At 37.1% G+C, this 25,637-nt stretch overlaps 1 protein-coding gene across 1 annotated transcript in view; it reads left to right on the top strand.

Moving 5' to 3' along the window:
• Positions 1–25,637, top strand: part of LOC110031134 (protein CHROMATIN REMODELING 24) — a 100,166-nt gene that overhangs the window by 67,755 nt on the left and 6,774 nt on the right. Inside the window, exon 17 of the mRNA XM_020734199.1 lies at positions 15,455–15,549. Coding sequence (XP_020589858.1) covers positions 15,455–15,549 — 95 coding nt within the window. The remainder of the gene's footprint in view (positions 1–15,454; positions 15,550–25,637) is intronic.

The raw sequence follows: 25,637 nt of genomic DNA, 5'->3' as shown, positions 1-25,637 counted from the left end.
TAATAAAAAAAGAATTAGTTATCACTACCTTGTTGGGGTTTTATTGATGATGAGAATGCATATATATTAGCATGCCAAGAAGATTGGTTGTTGTTTATGGTGGTGAAAATTTGTATATGAAAGGTCTGTTGAATTTTTCAAAAGATTTTATGGTGAATGTGTCTAACCAAGCCTGGATGTTCAAAATATTATGGCTGGAATAAATGGTTGGATTCAAATTTAAATGCTTTATACTAACATTAATAACTTATAAAGCAATGAAAAATAATTTTTTCTATGAACATATCTTACAATATTTCAAAACAGCCACTAGTCTATAAGGTTTACTTGTTTTAAATTATTATCACATACGAAAAAAAACACAAGTACCTATTGCTAGCCGCTTCATGTTCGCCGTGTATAAATTTCATTCTATCACTCATTCAATCAATGTTTTGTCTCATAACTATTTGTTTGATAACAAATCTGTTATAAATATAAGTATCGGGCATATCACAGTACTAAACTATGAAATTTATAGGAATGTAAAAAAATATTTTGTGTGCTATTTATAATCTGTATAAAACCATAAAATATCTGAATCTCTAACGTGTGAGAATCCAAATATGATAGGATCTTATTATCCATTCCCTTGCTTGAGGTAGACTTGTTCATGGAATCCTTGGTGTGATCTTTATGAGACTCATTATTTATAGGAGCTTTTCGAGTGATATTTACCTAACCTTGTGTGTTCCATCTTTGATGTCATCATGGGTTCACTTTTCAAATAGGACATGGTTGTTGAACTTTTGATCTCTGTAATAACTTGGATTTTTTTATCTTAACTATATAGCACCGACACTTCTAAAAATGTACTGTACCCGTGTTAGACACCTATCAGACACCAGCATTTGTCCCATACTACAAAACATGTATTTGAAGTTTTTTTTGGACCTAAACACGCTTGGGGTACTTATCAACACCACATCAGAGATTAGTTCATCACGATTTTGTAAACAACAAGACTTAGGAAATAAAAAATTAAAAATATATGTATACCCTAGTTATATTTCATAGTTGAAGCCACCTCATAACTCATCATATCGAAGCTCCTTCCAACATTTATCAAAATCGTGCATTGAAGATGCATTCCATGTTTGTCGAAGCCAAGCATCGATAATTCCCTTTGCATTTGTCGTAGTTGAGCATCGAAATTCCATCTTGCATTTGTCCATGCTTAGCTTGTAGTTCCTTTTTGTTCGTTGAAGCTGATCTTGTACCCGCTAAAGCAGAAGCCGTAAGGTTCTTTGCCCCAACTTGAGTAGAAGCCAAACCTGTTCATTGAAGTCAATTCAATTGTCCTACAAATTTTGCGACGCTTGCACTGAAGCATCTATTTGTCGAAGTCAAGTGAAGCTAACGTCGCCAACTTAATTTTTGAAGTGATAATATATTTATATATATTTGAGAAAGTCCAATGGCTAATATATTAAAAATAAATAAGGATACAGATAGATTGGGTGAGAGGGCCCAAACATGACACCCTACCTACACGATAACCACCATATGCAAATGATTTCAAAAAAAAAAAAAATACATGACCAAAAAATAAAAAAAAATAAAAAAAAATACATGAGATCCCAAAAAAAACTAAAAATGCCAAAACATGTAGTATCAGGTAGCTAGAGAGTGACCTAATTTTGCCCTGCCTCTGCCGTTGCCTCTAGTTCTAAGAAAGGAGCCAGCTAACAAATTGGCAAGATGAGTGTCATTTTTAGTAGTAACCAATGTATCATCCAATAAGTCAAGATGAGTGCCATTTTTAGTAGTAACCAATGTATCATCCAATAAGTTCCAGAGCTCGAGTCTTTCTCCATACTTCTTCCTCTTGGAATATACCTGTCATTCCTCATTCGAAGACTGACTCATATGATCAGTGAATTGGTCTAAAGTGTGACAGACATGTTTAGGTTGTTGAACATTAGAAGCAACTACTTGTTGTACCAGCTAATCTTTTATTGGATCAAATGAGCACTCTCGTGTGTCTTGACATGTAAGTTAGCCTTATTGAATAACGGTGAGTGGTATAAACACGTCTGGATTTGTATTTGTAGTATGTATGGGGAGATGCTTCATGGGACTCCAAAGTACCATGCTCCAAACCAGGAGCTTGAATAGTGTTCAAAAGCAAGAACATCCAGAGGTAGAACGGCTTGGATAGGGTGTTATTCATCAGGAACTGCGGTGTTGGAAAGAGGATCGGGTTTCACCTTCTCAGCAGGGATGGTAGGTGGCTGATCTTTAGCGATATCCGAATTTAAATGAGGATGCAAACGATAACATATTGTAGAACTGTGACCAAACATACTACAATAATAGCAATAAGTATGATGTGATTCTATTTTAATCTTTTGTCAGTATCCGTTGTGATTGATTCAAATCCATACCTCATCCAGAGCTGATTGAGTAATATCTCTCTCAACTAACACACAAGCCACAGATGGTCTTGTGAAAGTAAGCGTAAGATTATCAACCTTGAGAAACTTACCGTAAGCAGTTGCAAAGAATTAGAGAATTTCTAAGTTGACAAATGTAATTTTAACATTAGAAACTTTATTTAAACAAGAACGATAGAAGACTCCGCTTTTGGATCAAAATCGATAGTCCACTTCAGGATTTTCATAAAACAGTTGTCGATCTTGATAACTTTATGATAAATAATACAAGTGTAATTTGCATCGTGAGATAACTGAATACGTATATGTCGTCGGTCAAGTTAACAAATATTCCAACTGCCCAATAGATTGATAGCATCAAAATCTTTTCGAATGATCTCAAGTTTTGGGCGACCATAAATGAATTTTCCTACTAAAGGAAAACACCAAGAAGACACAGGATTACTGGCTTCAATCTCAGTGAGAAAAAGAACACACTTCCCATTATTTTTTACTAAGCTTTTTAATGAAAATGTAATCACCATCACCTTCAAGAGCCTCGTGAAAAGATTGTGGAACATTGCAGGACTTACCGATATCAAAATCAAGCTCTGAACCTGAGAGAGGGGCACGAGTAGGAATATCAAAGTTGCCGGCAAAGGCAGTGACATAAGAACGGAGCGTCGATGCCATTTCCACAGGCAAGATGACCACGTTAGATTTGAGCGGCTTGTCGAACCGTGACAGTGAGGCGAGCAGACTTCGGGGAAATTGTCTGTAGGGTAGGATGACAGGCACGTCGTTGACTACAAGTGAGGAGAGATGACGCGAGTTGCGTCAGGTTAGAAGTCGACGTGCGAACGAGCTTTGTCGACAACGGGAGACAACGCGAGCGAGCGTCGTCGACTTAAAGCTGTGAGCGCGTGAAATTGTCATCTTGGGAAATGACGGAGAGGAGAGAAGTTGAAGATTCACCGCCTGGAATCGCCATCTGGTGAAACTTTAGCAGAGCCCACTGCCGCTGTCGACGCCACGTCGACTCTCGCTCCTGATCCTCTGCTTCGTCCCGACATTACTGCATCTCTTCGACATCGACGACTCACGTTTGTGTCTGTTTCATATGCATCATTCTTTTGTTTCGACGTTGACGTTTTCCTCTCTTTGCCCGACAAATTCAGTTTGTGTGCGTGTCGGGGACCTCGCAACAGGTGTACGTCGACAGCCTTCCAGCAGGTGGATCTCCCTGCTCTAATGACGCTCCCTTCTTCTTTGGTTGAACCTGACAAAGCTTCCTTTGTTCATGTGATGGGTAACGCTCTCAAACTATAAAGATTGTCGTGATGGTATATATGATTGTCCTTTTGTTAAGAAGGGAAGCAGGAAATGTGGGAAAACAACAATCTTTTTCTCTGACTTAGAAATTTCAACTCTAACGGAGAAATTTAAGTTTGCTCTTATTATAAAATTTCAATGTGGGCACCCACTATGGAAGTTATTCAAAAGAGTATTGATAATTTTAACTTAGTAGGCAAGTGGAAAGTAAGACTCTTGGATGAGAGACATGTGTGATTTAACTAACCGTGATTGAAGACTACACCCAAATTTTCTTTAAGAAATATCTTAATAATGCAGACAAGTCAATGAAGTTACTCAAGTGGTCTCTTGATTCGACCCAAATCAAGAAACTATTACTGTACCGGTATGACTTAGTCTACCTGGTCTCAAGCTGCAGCTTTTTCATCATCAGGTTTTCTACTCTATTAAGGCCATTATTGAGGACTCTATAAAGTTAGATATACCCACTTTCAATCTATCTAAATCTTTTGTGGCTAAAATACTCGTGGAAAGTGATATTACTTTATATGATGTTACTGAAGTCTGACTGGGCACAACTCATAATGGATATTGACAATAAATTGTCATGGAACACAGACCTTCTGTTTGTACCCATTGTAAGATATTTGAGCATACCATTGATAAATGTCACAAGCTTCATCATAATTTGAAATTTAAGATTCAAGTGAATAAGGATGAGTCTAACCCCACTGCTTTGGACATATCTGTTCCACCTTCAGGTTTTCTACTCTATTAAGGCCATTATTGAGGTCTCTATAAAGTTAGATATACCCACTTTCAATCTAACTAGATCTTTTGTGGCTAAAATACTCGTGGAAAGTGATATTACTTTATATGATGTTACTGAAGTCTGACTGGGCACAACTCATAATGGATATTGACAATAAATTGTCATGGAACACAGACCTTCTGTTTGTACCCATTGTAAGATATTTGAGCATACCATTGATAAATGTCACAAGCTTCATCATAATTTGAAATTTAAGATTCAAGTGAATAAGGATGAGTCTAACCCCACTGCTTTGGACATATCTGTTCCACCTGGGGAGTATACTGCCACAAGACAGGTGTCGGTTGCCCCTGTGGACCCCCCTGACACTGCTGTTACTGTTACTACGATTAATGTGATGTTGGATGGTTCTGCTGGGCAACCTACACCTTCAAACCCTATTGAAAACAATACTGAAGGAGTATTACCTACAAAGGATAGTGTTCATACTGACAAACAGGAGAACCTGGCATACCATTGATAAATGCCACATGTTTCATCATAATTTGAAATTTAAGATTCAAGTGAATAAAGATGGGTCTAACCCCACTGCTTTGGACATATTTGTTCCACCTGGGGAGTATACTGCCACAAGACAGGTGTCTGTTGCCCCTGTGGACCCCCCTGACACTGCTGTTACTGTTACTGCGATTAATGTGATGTTGGATGGTTTTGTTGGGCAACCTACACCTTCAAACCCTATTGAAAACAATACTGAAGGAGTATTACCTACAAAGGATAGTGTTCATACTGACAAACAGGAGAACCTCGCAGCTCCCCATCTTCAGGAAGTATCCGGTGTAGAGGCAACTCATACTTCACATTTACTAGAACCTATTGTGGGTACAACGGTTGGTAATCCTTCTGCTACAACTCTACCACCTCATTAGACTGACTCTTCAGATGAGAAATGACAGGTTTACACTTCTAGTAGGAAGAATGAAGATTTACTTGAGCTCAGAAATCTTATGGATGATTGTTTGGTTACTTCGGGTAATGTACGCACCTTACCAATTTGTTAGTTGGATCCCTTCCTAGAACTAGAGGCAGAAACATGACTAAATTGGGATGACCCTCATAGTCTTTAACTCTTTAATGAGTTAGTAGTTATGAAAGTTAAATTTTAACTTTTGAATAAGATGTAATCATAGGATATTTCAAATTTTAGTAGATAATTTGAAAAATTCTTTTAGAACATAATATGTCTAATTTCTACTCCAGGCTACTCGCCCGGGCGCTTCGTACCCTTTCTGAAAGTAAACAACGTAGCGTGAATTATAACAAGCTCGATGAAAAAATTAACTAAATTTAAATTTTATAGATTGAAAAAAATAACATGCATGCTCATATGTAACTCATATACATGTACTCATATACATGTCCACACATGTCCACAACACATGTCACAACATGCTACATTTATATAAAATATATAAAAGAAATACATGCAATGCAAGGAATTATAACTGCTATATAAAATATGTATTTCATTAATTTATGTATAAGCATAAGTGTATGCATAAGAGTCATCAATATGATCATAAATAATGTCACTTGTAATTGTATATGTGTCAACTATTTTCATGTTTTATCATTTCATGGGTCGTCACTTAACCCAAATGTTGCATTAACTATTGATAAAAGATGGGACCCTCATAACATATTAATTATTAATAGCCCTCTGATACTAATAATTCCCTACAATCCATCCCAGTTTGATCCTAACAATTCTTAGAGTTCCGTTTCTATTTGAATGTCGAGTTAAGAATCTCATCATTCTCTATTATTAGTACTTGCAAGTATTCATGTAATAGACTACATATGACATCATTTATGACATTTTATTTGATTCACAATTCTTGTAATAAACATTTATCATAGATATTTCATATATCATATGCATGAATCGTTGTAAACAAATACTTACAAGCAATGATTTCATAATCATATTCCTTAAATTTATAGCATATTAGAATCATATGTATCATAAGGGACAATTCAAGTTTGCATTCGCAAAGTCAATGCATGTATTCATTCATAATATGCAAAATATTCTAAATGCAATAGTGTCAAACATAATCACATAGAAATCTACGGAGTTATTTTCTCAAGTCATTACAAAATTATTTCACCTGAATCAACGAGCAACTACACGATAAGTTTTCTCAATCTCACATCGAGCTCGTTGCCTATTATTAACCATTTGTAAACATAAACCTTTCGAATTTCATGGATTTTTGACTTATCGTGATTTAACTCTAAATATAATTGCTTGTGAAATCTTACCTTAAAATGACATCCCTACATTATTTTTCCCCAATATCCTTTTCTATTCTCATCTTAACCATCAACCAAAAGTCTCCCTCAATTAAAACAAAACAACCAACAATTTTCATAGAAGCTGAAGGAAATGCATTGAACTAATTAGTATTTTGACAAATTTTATTATAAAAGTTTTTTCATATTTTCTATATATATATATATATATATATATTTTTTTTTTTGAGAAAGCCCATGAATAATATATTAAATAGAAAGTAGTATATAGATAGATTGTGTAGGAATGTCCAAACATGATACTTTTCTCACACGATAATTAACACATACAAAGGTTCAAAAAATAGAAAAAAACTGAAAAATACATGAGAGACGTAAATAAAAAACCAAAAAGTGCCAAAATAAGGAGAATCAGGTAGCTAGAGCGCGACCCAATTTTGTCTTGCCTCTATCTCTAGTTCTAGTGAAGGAGCCAGCTAATAAATTGGAGAGATGAGCTTGAGTGTCATTACTAGTAGTAACCAATATATCATCCAATAAGTTCCCGAGCTCTAGTCGATTTCCATTCTTCTTCTTCCTCCTGGTATAGACCTGTCATTCCTCATCTGAAGATTTGCTCACCTGATCAGTAGGTTGGTCTAAAATGTGTCAGACATGTGTATGTTATTGAACATTAAAAACAACTACTTGTTGTACCAGTTGATCTTTTATCGGATCGAAGGAACACTCTCGTGTATCTTGGTATGTAAGTGTGCCTTCTTCAATAAGAGCGAGTGATATAAGCACATTTAGTACTGTACTTGTAGTATGATGTTCTTCATCAGGAACTACGATATTGTAAAGAGGATTGGTTACACCTTCTCAATATGGATGGTAGATGACTGATCTTTAGCGATATCTGACCTTAGATGAGGATTCAAGCGGTAGCAACTAGTAGAATTGTGGTCAAACATACGACAATGCGAGCAATAACGAGGGTGTGGTTTTATTTCAACATTTTGCTAATACCTGTTGTGAGTGGTCAATCTATACCTCATCCGGAGTTGGTTGAGTGATATCTCTCTCAACTAACACACAAACCACCGAGAGTATGGTGACAACAAGCATAAAACTATCAATCTTGAGAGGCTTACCATAAGTAGTTGCTAAGAAGTAGAGAATTTTCAAGTTGAACATATGTAATTTTAACCCCGGAAACTTTATCCAAACAGGAATGCTAGGAGACTTTGCTTTTGGATCAAAATCGATTGTCCATTTTAGAATTTTCATAAAATGGTTGTCGATCTTGATAATTTTTTGAGAAAAAAATACGAGTGTAATCGACATCGTGAGATAACTGAATAAGGATATGTCGTTTGTCAAGTAAGCTGATATTCTTAACTGCCTAATAGCTTCATAACATCAAACTCTTTTCGAATAATCTCAAGTTTTGGGTGACCATAAAGGAATTTTTCCACTAGAACAAAACACCAGGAGGACACGAGAGTATTGGTTTCAACTTCATGAGTGTAATCGAAATCGTGAGATAACTGAATAAGGATATGTCGTCTGTCAAGTAAGCTGATATTCTAACTGCCTAATAGCTTCATAACATCAAACTCTTTTCGAATAAACAAAAAATCAAGTTTTAAACCTGAAAGAGGAGCACGAGCAGGATTAGGAAAGTCGTCGACAAGTGCAGTGACATAGAAACAGGGTGACCATAAATGAATTTTTCCACTAGAACAAAACTCCAGGAGGACGCGAGAGTATTGGTTTCAACTTCAGTGAGAATCAAAGCAGACTTCACAACTGTGATAGAAGAGAACCGTCGTAGGGCGCAATTGCGACAAAAAAATCGAAAGGGCCCTCCGTCGTCGGACATGATTACTGGAACAAAAGAGGAGAGACGAAGAAACCATACAAAAAATCAAGTTTTGAACCTGAAAGAGGAGCACGAGCAGGAATAGGAAAGTCGTCGACAAGTGCAGTGACATAAAAACGCATCGTCGATGTCATCTCCACAGCGGCTAAGTGAGCCGCTAGAAAAAAGGAGCAGAGAGGCGTGTCAATCAGCAAGGCGACACGCTTGGCGAGTCGGTGCGAACCGTCTGTCAGGTGCTTCGCGTTGGGCACAACTGCGATAGAAGAGAACCGTCGTTGGGCGCAATTGCGACAGAAAAAATCGAAAGGGCCCTCCGTCGTCGGGCACGATTACTGGAACAAAAGAGGAGAGACGAAGAAACCAAATGGCAGATGGAGAGAAGCCAAAAATGTCAAAACAGAGAATCGCTGTTGGGCGAAATCCTAGCAGAGCTCCCCGCCGCCGACGCCATTTTATAATCGCAACTGTTCGTTGACTCATCGTTCTCGAGGAGGAAGGGAGGGGGGATCGCATCGCTTCTTTCGCCGCCTCGTCGAGCCCCAGCCTCTCGCTTGATCGCATAGTCCACTGTTCTCGGCCCTTGTTGTACTCGAAGAAGGGAGGGGGAGCGTCATAGCAGGTTCAGGTATCGACGCCACCCTAGCCTTCCTCTTTCAGTTTTTTTCCCTTGCTTCGATGGGTGCACTTCATCCTTTTTCGGCTAAAGCCGACAAAGCCTCTTTCGCCCATGTGTTGGGTAACCATTTGGTGGAGTCGATTGTGGTCTTCCCATCGAGTTATAAGGAATGTTGTGATGGTACATTTGACTGCACCTTTGTTAAAAGAGCGGGTATGAAGGGTGGGAAAACAACTCTTTTTTTCTCTGGTTTAGAAATTTCAATTTTGGTTGAGAAATGCAAGTTCTCTCTAATTAAAAAATTTCAATTGACACACCCCTCAATGGAAGTTATCAGGAAGAGTTTTGAAGATCTCAAACTAGTAGAAAAGTGAGACTTCTTGATGGGAGGCATGTGTTGATTCAGTTAGCCATGACTGAAGACTGCACTCGGATTTTCTATAAGAAATATCTTAACATTGCAGAAAAGTAAATAAAGTTGCTCAAGTGGTCTCCTGTTTTTGACCTAAACCATGAACCTCCCACTGTACCAATATGATTTAATTTACTTGATCTCAAGCTGCATCTGTTTAATTATCAGGTTCTCTAATCTATTGGTGTCATACTAAGAAATCCTATAAAATTAGATATACCCATCTTCAATCTAACAAGACATTTTGTTGCTAGAATACTTGTGGAATGATATGTCACTTTACCTGATATAACAGAAGTCTGGTTCGGTACAACACATAATAGATATTGACAATAAATTGTCATGGAGTATAAACCCTTTTATTGTACCCTTTGTAAAATATTTGGGCATACCCTTGACAAATGTCACAGACTCCACCTAACTTGAAATCTAAAGCCCAACTGCATAACGATTTGTTTAACCCGATTGCTCTGGACAATTCTACTCCACCTGAGGAGGAAATTATCGCGAGACAGGAGGTTTAATTGCCCATGGGGGTGACTACTTCACCCTTGGAGGAACCTTTGGGGCCTGCTTCTTTTGTCCTTGAAGGGGATTGCTCACTTATTATACCTCCTATGGAACTCTAGGTGAGCTTTCTACTACATCCCTGCCATCTGAACAGATCGAACAAGTTTTTAATGTCAATCAGGCACATAGAGATCCTATTGTGCAATAGCCTATACCTACTCGACATTTTTTGGACTGATACACTGATCAGATGAGCCAGTCTCCGGATGAGGATTGACAGGTTTACACATCTAGGAAAAAGACGAAGAATAAATGCCTACTAGAACTCAAGAATTTAATGGATAATACCTTGGTTGTTTCGGGTAATGACAGAAAACTTAACCATTTGTTAGAAAACTCCTAATCTAAAACAAGAGGTAAGAGGTAAGGATACATTAGGTCTCACTCAAGCTCCCATTATCTTTTTTATTTTGCAAATTTTACAGGTGTTTTCATGGGTCTTTTCATGGTAGATCAATTACTTCAGCTTTCCGTTCTTCATTTCTTCCAGTTTTTGGTGCAACAAATATATCTTTCATCTGTTTCGGTTCTGCGTCGTCATCTTTTGGCCAGTCTACACACACATTTGGGGGGTGCCCCAACTGAAACGGCTTGTGAAATTTGCGTAAGAAGAAGACTCCCTATTAGAGATTTGAAGATTTCAACAAGTATATTTTCCATCTGTTTGACATTTATAGCTCTCACAGATTCAACTATTACTTCCAAACGAATTCTAAATTTTGCTCTGTTTGGAGACTTTGGCGTAGAGATTACATGCCTAATTTATAATTATGGTTTTGGGTATACATGCAGTTTTTTGGAAATTTTGGTGTGTTGTATACCGGGTGCTTTGGATTCCTACTTTGGCGCCCTCTCATCCAAGCTTTTTTGTATCAGTCCTTTCTAATATATATGTATATATGTGCCACAAGCCGTGAACTGGTGGTTGGTACAACACATAATAGATATTGACAATAAATTGTCATGGAGTATAAACCCTTTTATTGTACCCTTTGTAAAATATTTGGGCATACCCTTGACAAATGTCACAGACTCCACCTAACTTGAAATCTAAAGCCCAACTGCATAACGATTTGTTTAACCCGATTGCTCTGGACAATTCTACTCCACCTGAGGAGGAAATTATCGCGAGACAGGAGGTTTAATTGCCCATGGGGGTGACTACTTCACCCTTTCTGAGGAGGAATTATCGCGAGACAGGAGTTGGTGTCTGGTTTAATTGCCCATGGGGGTGACTACTTCACCCTTGGAGGAACCTTTGGGGCCTGCTTCTTTTGTCCTTGAAGGGGATTGCTCACTTATTATACCTCCTATGGAACTCTAGGTGAGCTTTCTACTGCAACCCTACCATCTGAACAGATCGAACAAGTTTTTAATGTCAATCAGGCACATAGAGATCCTATTGTGCAATAGCCTATACCTACTCGACATTTTTTGGACTGATACACTGATCAGATGAGCCAGTCTCCGGATGAGGATTGACAGGTTTACACATCTAGGAAAAAGACGAAGAATAAATGCCTACTAGAACTCAAGAATTTAATGGATAATACCTTGGTTGTTTCGGGTAATGACAGAAAACTTAACCATTTGTTAGAAAACTCCTAATCTAAAACAAGAGGTAAGAGGTAAGGATACATTAGGTCTCACTCAAGCTCCCATTATCTTTTTTATTTTGCAAATTTTACAGGTGTTTTCATGGGTCTTTTCATGGTAGATCAATTACTTCAGCTTTCCGTTCTTCATTTCTTCCAGTTTTTGGTGCAACAAATATATCTTTCATCTGTTTCGGTTCTGCGTCGTCATCTTTTGGCCAGTCTACACACACATTTGGGGGGTGCCCCAACTGAAACGGCTTGTGAAATTTGCGTAAGAAGAAGACTCCCTATTAGAGATTTGAAGATTTCAACAAGTATATTTTCCATCTGTTTGACATTTATAGCTCTCACAGATTCAACTATTACTTCCAAACGAATTCTAAATTTTGCTCTGTTTGGAGACTTTGGCGTAGAGATTACATGCCTAATTTATAATTATGGTTTTGGGTATACATGCAGTTTTTTGGAAATTTTGGTGTGTTGTATACCGGGTGCTTTGGATTCCTACTTTGGCGCCCTCTCATCCAACATTTTTTGTATCAGTCCTTTCTAATCTATATGTATATATGTGCCACAAGCCGTGAACTGTTGGTTGGCGGGGTTCACTGCAAGTCTCCCCGATCACGTGTTTGATCCCCAGTGGCGTTGGGTTCTCGAATATTTAGGCACATGATGCGGGCTCTCATCATGGAGAAAATATTGCATCAAGACTCCGCATGTAGAGTTACGTGCAGAGTCCAATGAAATCACGCCACGTGGCGGTGACAGAAAAAATAAATAAATATGTCCGGTAACACAATAAAATATTCCTCCTGTGTTATTTAGGTGTTATTGTGTTATTATAACATCGAGAATATTTCCAGAACAGAATAACACCTTAATAACACGGGGGGAATATTCTCCAATGTTACCGGACGAAATTTTTTTTTCTGTTACCTTCACGTGGCGTGATTTCGTTGGACTTCACATGTAATTTTATGTGCGGAGTCCTGAAGCAATATTTTTTCCTTATCATGGGGCCTAGCATATTGGAAATTTGTATTTGGGCCTCTGCCAAATATCGATTTCCTTTCACCAATATATATATAGATAAATATATAGATACAGATATATCATACCAAATTACTCCTGCATGCCGTGGAGTAACTCAAGCCTGCCAGTCATGCGACCTCACATGCCTGCTATGGTGCTCTTTTTTTTTTTTCTGCAGGCCGTGTCCTGCAACTTTGCTTGTTAGCGTTCTTTTCTTTCTGCAGGTTATACCTTGCAGCTTTCCATTTAGTCATTCTTCCTTTTATTTTAACTGAAGGGTATGCCATACCCTGCAGCTTTTTTTTTAGGCTGTATACTTCCCTGCAGCAGGCCATCCACCGGAGTTTTTTCCTGCAGTCCGAATCTTTTCTCCTGCAGCAGTCTTTCAGAGTTTTTCCCTGGATCAAACCCTCTTTTGGAACTTTTTTTTGCAGCAGGCCTTCTTCTGGAACTGTTTTATGCAACAGGATTTCCTCTGGAGCTTTTTTCTGAAGCAGGCCCTCCGACGCTTTTTCTTCTCACTGGTTCTTCTTCGGAGATTTTCCCTATATCTTGTTTTTGCATGAGATGACCCAATAGATGATGCCCTACTCATAAGATACCATTTTGCACCGTATCCACCATGGGCATAGCAGTAGGTATCACAGGCAGTGAGGAAGAGGGTATAACCTCCGCAGAAATGTGTTGAGAAACAGAAGGTCGGGCTACGACAGACCGAAGATGGGGATGCAACCGATAACATGATGAAGAGCTATGACCAAACATTCCACAGTGTGAGCAGTATTGGGGATGAGGTCCCATCGCAATCTTCTGCCAATAACCCTGATGTGGGGAGCCAATCCAAATCTCCCCTGGAAAGGGTTGAGTGATGTCACGCTTTACAAGCATACAAGCTTCCGATGGCCTGGTTGTTGGAAGCGTGGGAGTATCGACCTTCAGCGGTTTCCCAAAAGCAGTTGCCAATGTATAAAGTGTTTCATAATTGAAGAGATGCACCTCGAGCCCTGGAAAATTAACCCAAATCGGGATAATAGGAGATTCCAATTTAGAATCAAAATCCACTATCCATTTCAGAATTTTTATAAAGCGATTATCGATTTTGAGACCTATTTGAGCAAAGAGTTGGGTATAATCTACGTCATTTGAGAGTTGAATGAGAACGTGACGACCATCTACCGAACCAACTTACCAACTCCCTGTGAGCTTAAGAGAATCGAAATGCTTTCTAATAATCTCAAGCATGGGATTTCCATACGAAAATTTCCCAACAAGAATATATCTCCATGCTGAAGCCAATATACTTGTTTCCTCATCAGTGAGAAACAAAGCCGGTTTGCCATTCTTTTTTCCCAGTATTTTAATAAAGGTATAACCACCTCGAGATTCATGTGCATAATGAAATTCTTGAGGGAAGAAACAGGAACGACCGCCTGCTCCGGGAGTAGAACCCCCGGAGACAGCCGCCGCATAACTTGGGGCCATTCCCCCAAACCGGAACAAAATTAAACCCAAATACAAAAGCCCCACGCGCCAACATTGGAGCTGAAACAAGGAAGAACAGAAACAGGGAGCGTAAATCTCGAAAGCAAACGAAAAAGGCCTTAAACTGTGACCGGGTAAGAAGGCTGCGACTGAAATATCACAGCATAGGTAGCAGACAAGAACACAGTTTGCAATTGGGGACGAAGGCTCGGCCGACACACTCGAATTCAGACGAAGACGAAACAGACGACGACGGAGCGCAGTCTGCGACGCGACCAAGGACGAAAGCTCGGCCAGCAGCGTGCGATTCTGAGTCCGAAGCCTACGGAACAGTAGCACGACGAGGAAGATGGAGTGAAAACCGGAGGCTAACACTGGGTTTCGCCATATATATATATATATATATATATATCTATTAGGGATAGATGAGAGAAAAAGTACTTTAGATGAAAGAGAATATGTATTTGTAGTTAAAGCATTGTAAGTTTACAAGCTTAGGACTTTGATTTTGTAATTTGTCTTCTTGTATTCTACGATCCATTAAATTTCTTTCCGACTTCTTGTTTAAATTATGTAGTCTATAGTTTACCTTGAGAAACTTTTCCATTTACAGTGAACTTTTGTTGATGAAAGACGTTCTAATGATATTGAGAATTTGATGTTTCAAGTATTGATCCATTGGTTGAACTAATGTCAACATCAATTTTTACTCATCCTTTTCTGGCAAAGATACAAATTATGGTAAATTATTTAATAATATGATGTGTATTGCGCCCTATGAATTGAGCAAGATGCCTTGAAACATAGGTTTGAAACACTCTATTTATACGTTAAGACAAAAAACTATAACCTCAAATTTTCACAATTATACAATAATGCTTGGTTGAAGCACACACAATTTAAGCATTTTCGTCTTAGTATTGGAACTTAGTTCACGTGCAAAGATGGCTTTACTTCTCTAACTCAATCTCTTTGTGGTAAATATTACTTTGTAACTCTAAAATGTGCCTGCGAAGTAAAGACCTTGTTATTTATGCTGTGACCGTTCAGATGATTTTTTTCAGGACATACGGGAGCTTTTTTGTTTGCCACCAAAGGGATTTGACATTTCTTTGACACAACAACAGCTGTATGAGGAGCATGACCAACAACATACTATGTATGTGCCCCTTCAACCTTTCAGTCTCTCTTGTCAAGCAGCATACCTGATCTTTGTGCTTTCTTGCTAAATGACTTCGGTTGTGTTACTACTCAACATATATAATCTATATAGACATGCCAGCTCTTAGTTCGTTTGTTATTCATAATGTCATGAATTATGTTTATTTCTATATCATAGGCCCTATTGCCCATTGTTAAGGCAAGCTTTGTGTGCATGCCATTTAGCTTCACACATCTTCAAACACTTGATAAAATAAGCTTGAATGTTTTGTTTTTTATATTTCACATCTAGCATCCATTGTTGTGTTCTTGACGATTCAACAACTCCTTCAAGTACCAAACTGTTATATTTTTAATGTTATAATGTTGAGGTTAATTAATACTTGTGAGTGAAAAATGAATTTCTCGTTGTAATTGTGACACCCCCTTTTAGGGTCAACCGTGGTGCAATAGAGACATACGATTTAGTCAGATCAATTTCTCTTCAACACTCGTCCTGAGTTGCAAAATAAGGTCTTGGTGGGTAAAGATTAAGGGCTTATTTGGTGCGGTGATGTTTTGAAAACGCACATTGCTTGTTTGAGTAAACTACGTTTTGACATCTTATGCGTTTTCAAAACTCTGAAAATAACGTTTTCACATCACACTTATCTAGGGCTATGACAGCTTTCTGGTTGCGGTCTGGCTTTTCCAAAAAAAAATAAAAATTTGTAATAGCCACCGCACCTAGCTTATTAGCAGATTATTTATAATCTGTTTATAAACAAATTATCTTGATAATCTTATAATTTACAGGTTATCAGAATAAACTGGTTTGTTGCTTGGGGGAGTTTATTCAGAACAACTTATTTGCAGCTGTTTTTAGATAAAGGACCATTCTGCCTATATTTAGTGATATTGTTTGCAACAGAACTGTATCGGCAAAGTAAGAGATTAAAAAATGCCGCAAACCACATATCAGTTAAAAAAAGATAGAGCCCTCATTTTCTCGTGAGTATCAAAAACAATTAAACAAAGAGAAATATAATTACAACTACAATTAAAAATATTAAAATGTTTAATTTAAAACCCTAACGAAGTTTGTCCTCAGCTGCACTGTCCTCCTGGCAAACCATCATACCCCGATCATTGTCGGTAATGGAATATGTCGGAATGTCGACCCAACGGAAGAAACCGCATCGCACTGAAGCACTGAAACGCCCTTACGACAACCGTAGAACTGTCTCCCACTGCTGTGAGGCTAACGTGACATGACATGAGTAAGGGAGTCGGTAGTCCGCAGTAACACAACAATAACACAACATAAATCGGGAGATCCCTGAACTCCTTGAGCTCATGTTGCTACAAAGATAAAAAACAGAGGAATCATATGTTAGATCAGTAAATTAAATTAAGTTTTATATAATTGCAAGAGAATTGAATTAAATGAAAACCATATCGAACTAAAAAACATAAAAAAATTGTGAGTGTGCGGTCTCAGACAATTAACTACACCAGTCCACGCATCTGTCACTACAACGATATAACAAACCTTAAAAAAATGAGTTTTTTTTGCCTTTAACCCATGGGGACGATCGTCCTGGGATACATGTGTCTATCACAAAAAAAAAAAAAACTTCTAGTAGATCCTCATATATCGTTGCACTGAAAAAACGAGAGGATCTAGACTGTCTTCTTTAGGATTTCACACGCAATATCAACATGATATGATCGCCATTTGCCAGATGCGCATACCACAAAAAAAAAAAAACCTATCCATGTAAATCATCAAAATTTGATGCACCAAAAGAGAAGAGATGATATCAGTTGCCTTCATTATGAATTCACATTCAACACTAAATAACAACAGTTGATTGACCATTCAAAAGAACTCATAAGGTCATATTTTCCATGATTCATCATTGACCTCACAAAAAAAAAACCCAAAACAAACGAAGAAAAACAAATCTCGAACACGTCACTATTATATATTCAAAAGTTTAAATGAAACAAACAAAAAACTTAACAAAATCTTAAATTCCATATTCACACTACAAAGAACATATGAAAAAACATATAGTCAATCAACAACCATAGATTGCATTAATGATGGATCCCTCAAAGCAGCCATTTTGGCTACACCTTCACGTCTTGAGTGTCAAATTTATTCGACTCTATCTCATCCTCAGGTTAAGAATGCTCAACCAGAAATTCTAAAGGTTTTAAAGAGACATGCATTTGATTGTCGTCAGCCATACTGAAGTTCGTATCTGATCGAGAGGGGGATGTCATCAGATGAAGTTGTGAATTGTCATAGTGGCCACCACAATATGTACCTGTTTGGGAAATAGATACAACGACATCTCCTGTATGATGACCCATTTCTTCTTTGAAACCCCAAATGTTCTTTCAATAACACCGCGTAGAGAAGAGTGATGTTTGTTGAACATTTCTTTTCAACCATGGACAGTGTCACTTGATCTCTTAAAATCAGGAATATGATATCTTGTGTCTGGATAGGACTTCAAGTAACCCCTTTGCATTGGATATCTAGCATCAACCAAATATCTTGTGTCTGGATAGGGCTTCAAGTAGCCCCTTAGCATTAAATATCTAACATCAACCATATTACCAAATAATATTTTTCTGTTATGAAAGATACTATGAGTGACAAAACATATATATAACTAATAGGTTTACATAAATAAACATACCGGGAGGCGGATGGGGGAAACACTGCATTCTATTTCTAGTTGTATAGGAAAAAAAACGACTGTCATTAGCACTCCCTTCCCATCCCCCTATCACAAATGTGAAGCATATGTTGAAGTCACATACGACCATGACATTTTAGGTAGTTGATCCACTCCGACCAATGTACGCGACCTTTTTGTGGCTGGGTAGTCGGACATCAACGTGCATACCATCGATTGCCCTAATGCAGTTTTGCTTACCATCGTTAGAAAGTAATTATATTCTAAAGTGAAAGTAACACAGTAATGAAACTTACCTTGAAATATGACATGTAACGGAGATCATTGACAACTGTTATGGAGTAGTGGCGAACTATGAATCCTTTGGTTTAATGATGTGCGATGCTAAGCTAACCAGTGCTTGCAGACCTCTGGAGAAGTATCAGCTGATTATTTCTAAGGAATATTGAAGTTGCTTCATAACTCCTCTAATTGATTCGTTCTGAGTTGTGGTTCTAGGAGACCCTTGGAGGCCGTGGTTACGACAACTCGTGAAGGAGATCCAAAAAAATGGGTACAATCATGCGAAAAATATTGTTGAACTATATCGAATGTTCAACAGACATCTCACCCACCCATTTATCCTTAACAAATGAGGACTTCATGCGTGGTATTTGAGCAGTGGTGGAGTGGTAGTACTCCTATAACAAAATCAGAATCGCCGCAACCCATGTCATTCTTCTACTGCTGTCGATCCATACTGAAGAAATAAGTTGTTATGATATAATAAAGTGTGGAAAAATATTAGCACCCTATATGAAATGAGAAAAATATCAAAGCCTTCATAACACACAACTTAATTACATGAACATATACAATAAAGTCATTTATCAACCAAAACAAGTAAATATTCGACGCCCAATTCGGGTTGCAGGGCTATGAATATTTGCCTCCGGTTTGGGTCCTCGAGCTTCCTAGCACATTTTGCATGAAAACACCTATCGACCACTACTTTTAGAAGAGCATCCAAAGCTGCAATACAGTCTAGGATTGTGTCGTTTGGTGGAGCTACAGATGGCAGAACTGCAAAAGCATCAATTAGTTTCTCTATTGAGTTTTTCACGAAAATGTCCTTATCTTTCTTTCTTTTCCCAAGCTTGGGCCTTTTGGACTGGGAACTAGACTCCTCAATCTCCTTTTGGTTAGTGCTAGGCACTTCATCGTCAGCTGTATCCTACTCAGGTGGCAAGTCATCTGGTATGTCTGTAAGCCTTAACTCACTTGGGTTGAATGCGTGTTTTCCCGTCACGACAACTTCCTTAAACATTATGTCCAAGTTATCTTAGAACTTCTACTCAATTCTGTAATGCTTATATTTTTTGGCTGCTAGTATTGCCTGCAGGGGGGGGGGGGGGGGGGGGGGGTTGTGGGTAAATCAAAACTAAAAATAAGTCAAAGTAGAGTATAATTATTACATCTAATTTTTCTACCCATCATTCTTTTGGAGCATCAATGGTTCGCTAAATGAGATCCCAACCCAACCCGGTGGATCCCCGTTTAAGCTCATTCCATATCTTCCACTCTTTCTTTAATTGATCTCATTTGTTCTTAAGTTTCAGCCTGTCATAATCCCTTTCTGTCAATTCTTTGAACCTCTTTGCTATATTTTACCAACCTTGTTGAAATATGTCATTGATCTATTTCTGAGCTCAATTTCTTTAATACACAGATTGGTTGAAATATGTCATTGATCTATTTTTGAGCTCAATTTCTTTAATACACAGATTGCAGAATATGTTCGTTAATTCCTTATCCGACATTGCCGACGTACTTGTTTCATTCATCTTAGACATGTTCTAACTAAATGAAGATATTATAGTAAAACAAATAAAACTATTATATATCAACAAGATCTTATTATGTCACTATACAAATAGGACGAAAAAATTAGAAGTACATGCAAAAAAATCTGACAATAATGTTTAAAAAAAACACACCTAACATATAAAAAAACCAATTGAATAGGAACTATAGTTTGCTCAAAGGTTGCATTGGCAATATCATAAAATTCCTAGTATAAAAAAATCATTCCACCTAAAGGAACTTCAGCCTAGAAAGAATATTCTTACGTTATGAAAATAAATCTAGCAAAACACCATGTGATAGAACAAGAGAGAAGCTAGGATCTCATAATGAGTAAACCGAAAAGGTGAGTGTTGTATATTGTTCATATAGAAATTCTTATTGTTCTGACTGCTAACAAGTTTATAGAAGAATTACCAATAGTCATTGCCCCATATGCAAATGTTTGATTGAGAAGCTCAAGCTGAGATTTGATGGAACATTCAGGATTGTCAAAAGAATAATGATAATGTGTATATGATTGATCTACAAAGTGACTATAAGATGCATTATCAATAGTTCTGACTACTAACAAGTATACAAAAGCATTAGCAATAATCATTGCCCCATATGGTCAATCTGAATTGTTACACTTGGAGAGCCTTACAAAACTAAGGAAGGCAGCAACCAACCAAAAGGAAGCAACCATATCAAACTCAATATGAAAATGGAGAGTAACAACAACAACAACAACAAAGCCTTAATCCCACTACGTGGGGTCGGCTACATGAATCCTTTTTCTCTATGGCATCCTATTTAGTGTCATATTTTCATTTAGTTTTAGTAAATTAAGATCATTTTTAATACAATAAGCCCAAGTCTTCCTAGTTTTACCTCTGTCTTTCTTAACACAAGTCGAAACTAAATCATCTACTCTCCTAATCAGATCATGAGATGGTCGACGTTTAATGTGACTAAACCATCTAAGACGACTTTCTCTAATGGAGAGTGAATAAAATAAAGATAATTGATAATAGAAGTGAGCTCACTTATGACTTCCCCATTTTTTACTCTGAAGCTGAACAAAGCATGTCTCTCTTAAGCCGAATAAAGCATTTGCAAAAAAATATGATAAAATTTTTGGATAATTATGCTACTGCTGATACAATTATTGGGCTCTGGCAATGTTACACCCATGTAAGAGGGGATTCCCATTTTGAATGCATATTTTGAGAAGAGATAATGAGTATTGGCATCAAATCCATAACCCCTTATTTAAGTTTGAGAAGAAATAATGAGTATTCCATTTGGAGTGCATTTTTAAACAGTGCAGCTCAACACTTATAAGTAATATAACATTGAATGCAAAGGAGGTGCCATCATCATTGTAATCATTCCAAGTTAAAAGAACTTAGAAATTCAACAAATATAGGAATACACCAAATTAAAAGAACAGGATTTCTCATGGCTTCTATTCAGTAAGCTCAGCAGAGAAACTAAGCCAATCCACCAACACACACATAGACAATGCCCCATCCACCAACAGAGTAACCACTGCTCAACTGCCCCATCACAAACACACACAGAGAAACCCAAGCCCACATGCCCCAAGCTCACGGCTTCTATTTAGCATGCCCAACAGAGAAATCAAGCCAATCCACCTACGCAGAGAGACAATGCCCGATCCACCAACAGAGTAACCCCTGCTTAACTGACAATCGCAAACACACAAAGAGAAACCCAAGCCCATATGCCCCAAGCTCACGACTTCTATTTAGCAAGCTCAACAGAGAAACTAAGCCAATCCATCAACTCACACAGAGACAATGCCCCATCCACCAACAGAATAACCACTGCTCAACTGCCCCATCGCAAACACACACAGAGAAACCCAAGCCCACATGCTCCAAGCTCACGACTTCTATTGAGCAAGCCCAACAGAGAAACCAAGTCAATCCACCAACACATACAAAGACAATGCTCCATCCATCAACAGAGTAACCACTGCTCAACTGCCCCATTGCAAACACACACAAAGAAGCCCAAGCCCACATGCCTCATCTGCCAACACACATAGAAAACTGAAGTTCTGCTGCCCCATCTGCCTACAAACACAGAGAAAGTTCTCACAGAAGGGCAAATTTTACATAGGAACCTCTGAAATCCATCAATTTCAAAAATGTAGCACCAAAAAATTCTACCCGTAAGAGGCTCTAAAGGAAAAATCACTAGAACAAAATACCACCGAATAAAGATTAAATAAAAAACCTTAGCACGAAAGTCATTCCTTCAACGAGAGCATCACAAAATTCTGACATCAAAGGAAATGGGAAATTACAAACCCGAAAAGGCCTCGAGGTCGAAAATCACCAAAACAAAGGTGATGAGATTACTTACAGAGAACTAGAAGCACAAATCGGAGATAAGAAGATGAGGACGAAGGTAACAGTCGAGAGAAATGAGGAGAATCAAAGAGAGTTTGGGCTTCCGCACGAGACGAGCGCAGAGGAGACAATTGAAGGCAGAATGGCAATAGGAAGAAAATACATTCGTTATACTCGGGACACAACCCGTATACCACGTTCGCGGTTAATAAGAAATCGCTGGTGGCATTGCGAATACGCCGCCCGAACTTTCTAACAAAACGTTCGGGCAGCGTTTTCAAAACACCGCCTGCACAAATAAGCTGGCCCAAATGCAACCGAAGTCTAACTCAATTATCGGAAGCATACATGATTCATTTCAATTCATAATTCATTCATATTCACATATATTCAGAAGCATAAAAAATCATATTACCAAAATATATATACAGAGCTGCTAAATCCAGAATAATAAAAGTACGTTCCCAAAAGATTGTACATCCTTCAATACTATATAAAGTAAAAGCTGTACGAACCACACCTATTTACTTGCAATAGTGCTATTTACCCATTTCTGAAAGTAAAAAAAACATAGAGTGAGCTACAGGCTCAGCGAAATAATGAAGACTACAATAACATCAACAACAAAGCCTTAATCTCACTATGTGGGGTCGGCTACATGAATACTTTTTCTCCATTGCGTCCTATTTATTGTCATTTTTCATTTAGTTATAATAAATTAAGATCATTTTTTATACATTAAGGCCCAAGTCTTCGTAGGTCAACCTCTGTCTTTCTTAACATAAGTCAAATTTAGAACATCTACTCTCTTAATCATATCATCAAATGGTCGGCGCTTAATGTGACCAAACCATCTAAGACTACTTTCTCTAATTTTGTCCGTCACAAGAGCTACACCAACACTATCATGGATTCATTTTGCATTTTGTCTCTAAGCGTGAAGCCACTCATCCACCTAGTCATTCTCATCTTGGCAATACTTAACTTAGTATTATGCTTCTCTTTTAAAGACCAACATTCAGTGTCATAGAGCATTGTAGGTCTCATCACCGTCTTATAAAATTTTTCTTTCAGGCGGTACTTTTCTATCACACAAAAGGCTCGAAGCATTCCTCCACTTCAACCAACCAACTTGAATTCTACTATTAACATCCCCATCTATATCACCATCGTTTTGAACAACAGACCCAAGATATCTAAATTGTTCACACCTTTTAATAATTTGATCACCCAAAGTTTCACCCTCCCTAGTATCTAGTCTATTATAAATATCATTAAAAACATAATTTTTAGCGTCACATATTGTTCTTTTAGACTCCCTGCGGCCGTTTGATATTTTTTCCAGTTCTCTAAGCTTTTACATTTAAAATAATTTTTATAACATAAATTTTTATATTTTATTTTTTCTTGCACATTATTCCACCACCAACTATTTTTATTTAAAGGTTTTTTTATTCTCCAGGTGTATATTTTGCTACTTGTTTAATAATATTTATTATATTATCCCACATAACATTTGATTCATCATGAACATCCCAAATTTTGAAATATTGAATTTTAATCATAAAAAAAAATTATTTATCTCTTTTAGGTTCCCCCATCTAATTCTATGATGATGAGACTTAGTATTCATTTTTTTACAACTTTTCATCTTAAAATCTAGAACTAGACATATTGTTCTTTTAGACTCTCTGCGGCCGTTTGATATTTTTTTCAGTTCTCTAAGCTTTTACATTTAAAACAATTTTTATAACATAAATTTTTATATTTTATTTTTTCTTGCACATTATTCCATCACGAACTATTTTTATTTAAAGGTTTTTTATTCTCCAGGTGTATATTTTGCTACTTGTTTAATAATATTTATTATATTATCCCACATAACATTTGATTCATCATGAACATCCCAAATTTTGAAATATTGAATTTTAATCATAAAAAAAAATTATTTATCTCTTTTAGGTTCTCCCATCTAATTCTATGATGATGAGACTTAGTATTCATTTTTTTACAACTTTTCATCTTAAAATCTAGAACTAATAAGCGATATTGGGTACTTAAATCCTCACATGGAATGTTCTTACAATCTTTACAATCTCGACGATCTTTTCTTCTCATAAGAAAATAATCAATTTATGTTTATTAAATCCATTCTTATAACTAATAAGATGCTTATCTTTTTTCTTGAATAAAATATTAGTAATAAAAAAATCATACGCTAAAGCAAAACCAAAAATACTCTACCTTCTTCATTAGTCGCTCTAAAACCGTAGCCACCATGAATATTTCTAAATTCTTCTACCACTCTACCGACATGCTCATTTAAATTTCCTCCAATAAAATTCTTTCTTCAAGAGGTATAATTTGTATTATGTCTTCTAAGTCATTCCAGAATTTATCTTTCATAATTTGTATTATGTCTTCTAAGTCATTCCAGACTTTATCTTTAAACCCTATATCTCAACCTACTTGAGGAGCATAAACACTTATAATATTAAAAATCTTAGTACCAATGATAATCTTAAGGGCTATAAATCTTAAGGGCTATAATTGGGCTATAATTCTATCTCCAACTTTTTTAATTTTTACGACGTTATCTTTCAAACTTTTTTCTATAATTACACTTACACCATTTCTAGTACGACTCTTACTAGAATACCAAAATTTGAAACATAATTTATCAATCTCTTTAGCTATTTCTCCAACCCATTTAGTTTCTTGAATACATAATATATTAATCTTTCTATGAATTGTAATATCAATTAATTCCATTATTTTACCATTGTAATTTCGATAATTTAATTAACTAACTTCTTTACCCAATCCCGTTCGTAATCTAACAGACTTTGCTTATTTGACATTACACCCAGACTCCAGTGTAGCTATCATTGCACACTTTTCACTGTATTAAGGATATACATCGCATTGTTTCCAGTGGACGCCCTAGCACTTATACAATGATCAAAAGGATTTATGTCATGATTTTTTCGAAAAGTTTTACGCTGACTGTTAACTACCTAACGCAACCCTCCACTTTTCACGTAGGGCTTCAGACTGACAATTGAAGACTAAAGAACTCATGTCATTAGATCGTTATCCAATCCGAAGGTTAATTAACTATTGATAAAGATTGGGCCTCTCCCAACATGACAGTTATTAATAGCCCCGCCACCCCCGCCACCCCCCCT

The sequence above is a fragment of the Phalaenopsis equestris genome, unplaced genomic scaffold (genome assembly GCF_001263595.1).
Source record: "Phalaenopsis equestris unplaced genomic scaffold, ASM126359v1 Scaffold000774, whole genome shotgun sequence".
NCBI lineage: Eukaryota > Viridiplantae > Streptophyta > Magnoliopsida > Asparagales > Orchidaceae > Phalaenopsis > Phalaenopsis equestris.
This window is presented reverse-complemented; position numbering and strand designations above follow the sequence as displayed.